This window comes from Cnephaeus nilssonii (assembly GCF_951640355.1).
Source record: "Cnephaeus nilssonii genome assembly, chromosome: 16".
Lineage (NCBI taxonomy): Eukaryota > Metazoa > Chordata > Mammalia > Chiroptera > Vespertilionidae > Cnephaeus > Cnephaeus nilssonii.
The window spans coordinates 6573933-6583525 of NC_137087.1; the positions used below are offsets into that span (position 1 = coordinate 6573933).

Genomic DNA, 9593 nt, shown 5'->3' on the forward strand with positions numbered 1-9593 from the left:
ACCACAGACAAGTTAATGAACATTGGAAGGAATATAAATTGGTCTCATATTGGTTTTCACCAAAAATGACTATGCTTGGAATTTCGTTGAGTTCAAGTGCAGATTTTTTTTTTTTTTTTAATGAAGACCAAGTGCATGGCTGCTATTTAAAGATATCTTTTGCACTGAACATGTGCTTGGCTCTTTGGTCACTTGGGTTCCACTGAAATTATTTTTCCTCTTTTTTCTAGATGGGCAGTGAGGACAGCAAACATAAGCATGAGAAGAAGTTTTAAAACTACGGATCCCAAAACCCAGCAAGGCAGGCCCCGGCAGTCCTCACTGCTGTGACAGGTATGGAGCCGCCAGCTCAAGAGCCAGCACCTGGAAGCACCTTTAGTTGTTAGCAGGGGGGGGGGGGGCGGGGGGGACGGGGGGAGCAGGAGGGGGGCTGATGAGGCCAACCTAGGGACTAAACCCAGGTGAATCAGATCAGGACTGAAGACATGATCTGAATGAAATTCCCAATGGGGGGTGGGGTCTCCTCCTTCCCGAAGCAGAGGAATGGGGTCATTTTCTGAGTCCTCTAATCAGTGAGCTTCCCTCATTCCTACAACTCAAACCCAAGATCAGCTAGGGTTTGTGGCCGCACACAGCAGAAGCAGACACTGGACAAATTCAGCAGAATGGGTAAGTACTGAACAGAACTGGGAGCCCTTGTAGACTCAAGGCGAAGGTTCAGTTCCGGGCGGGGAAAGGGCAAGCAGGGCTCCGAGGCTGCACAGGACACCCGAGCACATTCCCATCCTGCCGCTCCAGGACCATGCACAGTGGGCGAACCTGGTCTCACACCGGCACGGGCCCAGCGAGGTCTCGGCAGGCACTTTGACGTTCAGCCCCACCAAGACTGAACACGTAGAGGGAGGGATTTCTGACACAGGCTACGGCATGGATGAACCTTGAGGACATTCCGCTGAGTGAAATAAGCCAGTCACAAAAGCACAAATCTTGCATGATTTCACTATATGAGGTACCTAGAGTAACCACATTCATAGAGGCAGAGCGTGGCTGCAGGGGCTGATGGGAAGGGAGAATAGGGAGTTATTGTTGAGTGGGTACAGAGTTAAGTTTTGCAAGTTAAAAAAGTTCTAGAGATGGATGGTGGTAATGTCTGCACAACAATATGAATGTGCTTAACACTACTGAACTGTACACTTAAAAATGGTTAAGATGGTAAATTTTACGTTATAGATATTTCACCACGATTTAAAAATAAAGAAGAGCTGTGGCTGGTATGGTTCCGTTGGTACACCAAAAGGTGGCAGGTTCGATTCCCAGGCGGGGCACATACCCGGGTTGTGGGTTCGATCCCCAGTCGGGGCGAGTACAGAAGGCAATAGCAATGGATATCTCTCTCTCTCTCTCTCTCTCTCTCTCTCTCTCTCTCTCTCTCTCTCTCTCCTTCCTCTCTCTAAAATTAAACAAGAAGAGAATGTTGAAGGGACAGAACTAGGGAGAGCCAGGATGTGGAGTCGCTTAATAAGAGTGAAGCCACCCTCTGCAGCCCCCGGGGGGAGGGCAGCAGGCTCCCCTCTCTGGCACCTCCATTCGCCACACCAAGGGCACAGCAGAGAGTGAGGGAGCCAGATGTCAGCTCTGGAGGACTGGGCCCTCTTGGGTGGCTGTGGGACAAGGTCAATCAGCGAAAAGACAGCTTACTGGCTCCTAAGCTCCATCTTACCTCTAACGATGGAATAGGCAACAAAGAAGTAAATTTAATTTTAGATTGTGCTCCGTACAACCAAGGAAATAAGCCAGCCACCGTGAGAGACAGTGAGAAGGGATACCCCTGGATTGCCAGAGAAGATACCTCTGCAAAAGTGACCCACCTGGACTCCCAGCGCGACATTAGTCCCGGCTCCAGGGGACCAGACCGACAGGATGTGCACCCCCAGTCATGCGCTGCCTAGCAACGGGGTTACGTGCTGAGAAACGTGCCATTAGGCAACTCTGTCATTGTGCGAGCATCACGGAGTGCACTTATACAAACCCAGATGGCACACGCCTGGGCTGCATGGCATAGTCTCTCGCTCTTGGGGTACACGCCTGTTCAGCATGTTACTGTACAAAACAACAGAGATTGAACCAAGCACAGGAGAAAGCGGTGCGCTCAGCTAACACGAGATGTGCGAGGCTGCCGCTGGTGTAGGCCGCATACTTTTTTCCGCAAGCATGTTCTTATTAGTAGAAAGAGCGCACTCTCAGACAATGGTAAAAAGTACAGTGTAGCAAATACAAAGACCAGCAACGTCGTCGTTTATTGGCATCATCAAGTATCCGTGCTGTGCATAACTGTACGTGCTGCACTGTCACACGGCTGGCAGCACGACAGGTGTGTTTGCACAGCATCTCCACACACTCGTGTAACGCGTGGTGCTGAGCACTGGGATGGCCCCTCGGCCACTGAGTGATGGGAATTTCTCAGCTGCATTGTAATCTGTGGGACCAGTATCATATAGGCAATCAATCAGTCATTGGCCAAAGTGTCGTCAGAGAGGTTTAAGGAACTGGCTCATGCCATTGTGGGGGCTGGCCAGCCGACGTCCGCAGCCAGCAGGCTGGCACCCATGGAGCCGATGCTGCAGCCGCCGTCCCAGGACTGGAGGTAGCGTTCCCTCCTCCTCGGGGATCTGTGTGGCTGTGACCCACAGTATGGAGGGCAGTCTGCTTTCCTCAAAGTCTATTGATTTAAATGCTAATTACATCTAAAGAAAATACCTTCAAAGCGACAGCTAAACTGGCATTTGACCCAAAAGTGGGCACCAGAGGCCAGCCAGGCTGACACATAAAATTAACCATGGCAAGCACCACTGCCGCCGGACCGGTATGCGGTCTTGCATGGCCACTAAGTGGGATACCCTGTTCACACCCTGCTCTCCTTCCTTTTGCAGGGAAAGCAGTTGCATCTGATCAACGGGAAGCTAATTTTGTGGGACGAGGGATACCCCTAGCCCTTCCAGAACCATCGCCCAGAGGAGCCCACGGACTGGCCAGGGACAGGCCTCCCAGCTGGCGACGATGCAGGGCAGCAAGAAGGGCACAGACGGCTTCAGCGACACCTCGAGCATCGGCAGCGTGCTGGACGATGCCGACCGGGAGGTGAGCAGCCTCACGGACCGGGCGTTCCGGAGCTTGTGCATCTCAGAAGACACGTCCTTCAGTGACTCCGACCTGGCCCTGTCCCCGGATTCCACCCGCCAGGTGTTCGGGAATTTTCCCCAGGGGACGGTGAGCCACGCCCGCAGGAAGAGTGGCATTTGGAGCCAGTTGCCGTCGCAAGGCACGGAGCACGCCGGCTGGGCAGCCACGTTCCAACAGCTCCCCAAATACGTTCAAGGAGAGGAGGAGTACCCCAAAAGCAGCCCCCCACCAACACCGGCCCAGAGGAGACTGGAGGTGCCCGTTCCTGGCCTGAGGAGCAGCAGCAAGCCTATTTCCAAAGTGTCCTCACTAATTAAATCCTTCGACAGGACCGAGAGCCAGCAATGCGACAGCAGGCCTCCTACCAACAAGCCTCCGGCTATCAAAACCACCCCCAAATTCGCTCCTCTTCCCGAAAGTGGGGTCAACTTCTGCTTTGATTCTGCCTTTCTGACGGTGAGGAGGGTGCCCGCGGAGGTCTCCGGCACGCAGCCCGGCAGGAAGCATGCGGAGCAGGAGTCCCCCAGGAGCCCTGAGGGGGCCTGTCAGGGCTCCAGCAGCCTCCTCCCAACACCCGACAACGGGGCCAACTCATTGGAGCCCCCGTTCTCCTCCCCACCCCACAGACCGGCCCTCGGGGAGCCCGGGAGAAGCCAGGAGTGGGCTCGCAAAGGCACCTTCCTTCACAGCGAAAACAGCGCCTTTGAGTCGTGGAGCAGCCACCAGCCAAGGCTGCTGGAGCGGAGGGAGCCTGCTGAGGCCGCCCCTGGAAACAAACCCCCCAAACATTATGAGGACCCGCCCTCGTTAAGAGAGTCCCAAGCCCCTGAGAGCAAAGTCTCTCCCTGCCACCTCCGGGCCAGCTGTGGGCACGAAGAGAACAGGCTGACAGCGGGCACTCTCTCCACATCTGGACCCTGGAGGTCTAGGGACCCGGGAGCTCAGGTGTTCCCCACGGAGGAAAAGGCCTCCAGCTCGCAGCCTGACCTCCAGGCGAAGTCCAGCCAGGCCCCGTGGAGGAAACCAAAGACTCGAAAGGGAGGCAAAGAAAGTGCGCAGGAGGCTTCGGAAGAGAAGCAGGCCAGCAGGCCCGGCCCGGCCTTGTATACGAAGCACAATCCCCAGGGGCAGTTTCCAGAAAATGATGCTCTGGGCAATGTGGACCCCCGTGACTGCTACAACCCTCCTTTCAACATCAGCAAGCTGCTGACCCCCATCATACCCACCAAGCACGTCCTGGATCTATCCCACAGCCCGCCTGCGGAGGGCACCCCATCACCCCCAGGGCAGCTAAACGGCTACCAAGAGGAGCCCGGCGAGTCCCGGGACAGCTACAAAGCCAGGGCCCCCAGCCTGCTGTTCAACCTCAAGGACGTGCGCAAGCGCGTCAAGAGCACATACAGCCCCTCGCCTCTCTTAAAAGGCCCCGATGAGAAAAGCAGAGGCAAGCACGAGCCCCTGAGCAATGGCACCGTCCTTCCCAACGGGCTGGAGGAAAGCCCCCCACAGGAGCTTTGTAAGGAGAGACCAGCTGACACTCCTCTGTCGCACGTCAGTACCCAGAGCGACCCTAAGGCTGATCCTGGTGCAACCTCCGCAGACAACTACCTGGCCCCCAGCTCACCTCCAGCTGCCGCCACAGCCCCCTTCTGTGTCAACGGGGAGGCTGCCGACAAGAGCAGCTGTGAGGACGCCACCCACGGAGATCCCGATGTGGGTGCCGCCAGGCCCAGCCGGTCCCCAGGCCCCAGGGAGCGCTGCCCCCGGAGGCACCTGTCCCTGAAGCTCTGCAGCGGGGAGCCCGAGGCGGGGCGGGCTGCGCAGCACCTGCGGGCCCCCAGCCTGGAGAGCCGGTTCTCCAGATCCGTTTCTCAAGAGACAGAACCCGAGAGAGAGGCGGGACTTCGGGATCCGAACCTCAACCAGAAAGTCTCCCCGGGGCCCCTTTCTCCCGAGGAGGAAGATGTGTTTTACAGCGACAGCCAGTCTGACTCTGTGCCAGGCCTCAAAGGTAAGGCCAAGTTCAGCACCAGCTCTTCAGATCAGTCGTTTGCCTCGTTCGAGGATCAGCAGAGGATGAGTTTCGCTGAGAGCCCACGGGAAGACGGGAGGAATGGCGGGAGTGCAGGTGACAGAGAGAAGGAGAAGGGGCTGGAGGAGCCGCAGCACCGCGCCTCAGGTGATGGGTCCACGTGCGCGGAGGAGCAGAGCGGGAGGGGAACGTGGCGAGCGGCCGGGGAAAGTGTGTGTGGAGAGAGGCCCAGGAAGGCGTCGAGGGAGGAGGCTGACTTCAGAGGCGCTTGGATCGGGGGGAGCAAGGACACAGCCCTTTCACCATCTTCCACGTCCAACAGGCACAGGCTGTTTGCAATCAAAGACAACACCCTCAGGGCCACGCCCGTGATAAGGCCCATCATGCTGCCCCTGCTAAGGGCCTTGTCCTCAGAGGACCCGCTGGGCAGTGGCCACAAAGAGGAGGATGTGCCAAGGCCAGGCTGGGGCGAGGATGCTGGCCTTTGTGCCCCCAAGAGCCAGGAAATGCCCAGCACCCCAGCACCCACTGGCATGAGGGGCCCACTCTTAAAGCATGTGGCCCACAAAGGAATGGAGGACCAGGGGTGGGCGTCTGATGTGGCCAGGAGGGAGACCCAGGGGAAGGTCTCGTCTCCCCCGCTCGCAGGAGAGGGTGAGGGGCTGGAGCCACCCCCGGACGCCGTGTGGAAGGTTGTGGCCAATGAGGGCAGGAGCTATTCCACAGCCCTGGGGGGGCCAGAGGCTCCAAGGTGCATCCCCACAATTGCTTTGCCCGAAAGTGATTTACAAGGCCAGCCACCCCCACAGCAACTCAGACCCTCCTGGGAAGAGCAGACGCAAGATTTCAAAAGTCACTTTTTGTCTACACCCCGAGTGGGCCCCCCAGGGAGGAGACTGGCTGCTGGCGAGCCCTCGGCTTCCCCCAACAGCAGCTCGCTGGAGGGCAGCAGCGCGCACTCCCCCGCCGCCAGCAGCCTGTGGGACGAGGCTGCTCAGGGCCCCTGTGAGCTGGGCCTGATGCCGGGGGAGCCTTCCCGCCCCAGCCCCTGGGCCACCCCCGGCCCCGGCCCCGCCAGGGTGGCCCGGAGGGAGGACCTGACGCACGCCCTCACGTTGGAGGCCAGTGCCGACCCGCAGCTGGAGCCGTCCGCGGAAGACCTCAGGACCCTCTCTCCAGGAGGCTCGTTGCTGGACGTGGCCTCCGGCTCGGCCGTCCTCCCTGACAAAGCACAGCCTCCTGCTCACCTGGAAAGGGCGGCGGCCAAGCCCCCGGCAGTGCCGCCCAAGACAGAGAAGGCCCTGCGGCGGGCGAAGAAGCTGGCCAGCAAGAGGAGGAAGACTGACCAGACGCAGGACGTGCCCAGCGGCGCCCGGGAGGAAAAGCCGCCCCTGGAGGACGCGGCGCCCAGGCCCTTGTCCCCCGGAGAGAGGCTGCTGCCCAGGTTCCCCGCCGTCCGCGCCCTGCCCCCTCCCGTGCACCGCCACTCGGTGGCCACCTTCTCAGAGCCTGACCGGAGGCGGTCGGGGGGGCCCCAGTCCCTCAGGCCCCTGCTCCCTTACCCTGCCACCCAGAAGGTCCTCCAAGACCCCCAGTCTGGGGAGTACTTTGTCTTCGACCTGCCGCTTCAGGTGAAAATGAAGACCTTCTATGACCCAGAGACAGGCAAATATGTCAAGGTCCCCATCCCATCTTCTGAGGAGGGCTCCCCGGAACCACTCCCGCCCGATGTGTTTGCCACCCCCTACGTGCTGTGCCCTGGCATCCGGCCCCTGCACGCCACGGCCTTGTTGCCACTGCGCTGCTCCTCTCAGCTCTCTGCCCCCACCTTCCTCGGGCAGGGCCCTGGCGCCTCGGAGGCAGCCCGCCCTGCGCCCCCCAACACCTACCCTGCTGACCTACAGCCAGCTCCCCGGCCTCCTGGAGACCCCGCCCAGCGCACTGCAGGTCCGGGCTCCAGGGCGCCCCCGGGGACCCCAGGGGAGGGCACCGTAGACGCTCCAAGCCTGGGTATCATCTCCACCAACGATCTAGAGGACTTTGCCACAGAAGGCATTTCTTGAGAATTACAGCAGACAACACCCCCTCTGCCCCCAATAAACCCAGAAGAGTTTATTTCCCTCCCCCACCCCAGCCCCCACCCCTCACGCACACACACACTCCCTCACTCATCACATACCTAGCCATTTGAGGTCCTTAAGGTCTCAAAGAAAACAGGGATTCTGAAAACACCCCACCTCCAGGGCATCCAGGTCTCTCCCTGGGAGGGCGCTGCTGGCCTGACCTGGCCCCTCTGAGCCCCTCTCCGATGCCAGACCCGCTCCACTTCTTTCCTCTTCCTTCCTTCCTCCGGGTCCTTCTCCCCTGGCCCTGCCACTGGGGACCCACCCTGCTCCTCAAGGCTGTTCTCTCTGCACTGGACCCCCCTCTTTCTCAAGGGCAGACCTAGGCCCACCCCCCTAGGTCAGACAAGGCCCCCAGGGCGACCCCCTGTCACTTGGAGACAGAGCCAATGCCAGCTCAGCTCCGTGGAAATGGCTGAGGGCCCCCAGGAGGCAACCGTGCAGAAATGTCCATTTGCATAGAATGGGTTTTCTTACCTGAGGACTCTTTCCTCTGAAAGCTGTTTTCTGATAAAGAAAAGGCCGCCTTTCACACCACGGAGCAGGTCTGCAGGTGTGGTCCTCTGGGAGCTCCAGTCTCTTCTGTGGGCCTGGGGGTCTCAGCTGGTGAGTGAGGAAAGGGCCACCTGCCCTCCAGGCCTCCCACTGCCGCCTGTGGGCCGCGCAGGTCTTCCCCTGGGGACAGAGCAGCAGTGGGGGAGGGGGGGCAGCGGGGGAGGGGGGCCTGCTGGCCGGTGTTCGTGCCTGCCAGCCACGATCCCCACTCGTGCAGGTGGCAAAGATGAGAACCCAAGGCCGCCATTGTGGGTGGCCTGGCACCTGAGTCAGGTCCGGACTGTCCTGAGTCAGTGACCGGAGCTGAGCTCTGTGCTCTAAAGGGGATGAGCTCTGGGGCCTGGAGGGGAGCAGCTGAATGCACTCAGGGAGCAGAGTGCAGCAACCACCTCAGCTTGGAGAGCGGTGGTCTGTGAGGAGATGCCCACCGGGTGACCTGGCTGCCCAGCAAGTCTGGGGGGGGGGGGGGGCAAGTCCGTCCTCATGGCCCCGCCCCGCTGGGGGCTCCCGCTGAAGCCCTTCATTCTGTGCTGTGGGAAAGATGGGACGAAGGCCGCCCTCCTGGTTGAGGCGGCAGCTGTGGAGGCACCACAGTGCGCTGTCCTTGGGTTTGCGTGGGGATGGGGGTTTTGCACAGGTGCGTTTCCAGGCGTGAAGGTGGGAGGCGCCCAGCTCAGCGAGTCCCTGACACACACACACACACACACACACACACACACACACACCAGGGCGCCCAGCTCAGTGAGCCCCCGACTCCCACACACTCAGGGCGCGAGCATATCCCAGGTCTGTGGTGTGGATTCAGGGCTTTATACCTGTTCTTTTCCCAGCAAGTGCGGCCACACCTTAATTTCACTGTGAAAATACCACATAAATCCCCCCGCCGATGCCCTTGGCTCTGTCTATACCTGTGAGTGGGCTCCATGGTGAGCCGGGAGGGTGGGCAGGCTGTGGTCCCTGAAGCCTGGTTCCCACAAGTCACACGGGGCTGCAAGCGAAGAGAACAGTTAGGATCCGGGCTCCACCACCAAATTACCAAGTGTCCTCTCCACCTGTCTTCGTCTTACTCAAGTAGTAAAAGGAATGTCTCATTTTAAAATTCTCAGGGTCCAAGGAGAGAATTGCCTAATAAAAGAAGTATCCCTCAGTTAAACACAGCCGGAGTTACAATAACCACGTCCCGCACAGAAAAATGCACTTTACTTAAGGGGCTCTGTGTGGAGAGGCAGTATGAGCAGAGCCACTGACAAAGCTGGAAACACAAAGGCCGACATTTGGAGGTCAAGGTCAACTTCCCAGGCCTCTTCGCCCAGTGGATGCAACAGAGGAACCAAGCATCTGGTTCATGTCAGAGAGCAGGGTCACCTGTCTGCCCAGCCTCTGTCCACGTCAGAGAGCAGGGACACCTGGCTGCCCAGCCTCTGTCCACGTCAGAGAGCAGGGACACCTGTCTGCCCAGCCTCTGTCCACGTCAGAGAGCAGGGTCACCTGTCTGCCCAGCCTCTGTCCACGTCAGAGAGCAGGAACACCTGGCTGCCCAGCCTCTGTCCACGTCAGAGAGCAGGGTCACCTGGCTGCCCAGCCTCTGTCCACGTCAGAGAGCAGGGACACCTGGCTGCCCAGCCTCTGTCCACGTCAGAGAGCAGGGACACCTGGCTGCCCAGCCTCTGTCCACGTCAGAGAGCAGGGACACCTGGCTGCCC

At 59.4% G+C, this 9593-nt stretch overlaps 1 protein-coding gene across 1 annotated transcript; it reads left to right on the forward strand.

The window, feature by feature from the left end:
• Positions 1 to 3057: 3057 nt before the first annotated feature.
• Positions 3058 to 7275, forward strand: LOC307112353 (cardiac-enriched FHL2-interacting protein; the record flags this gene model as incomplete). The annotated part of the gene is made up of 1 exon (XM_079792978.1): positions 3058 to 7275. The coding sequence occupies one exon, from the start codon at positions 3058 to 3060 to the stop codon at positions 7273 to 7275; it is 4218 nt and encodes a 1405-aa protein (XP_079649104.1).
• Positions 7276 to 9593: the final 2318 nt, after the last annotated feature.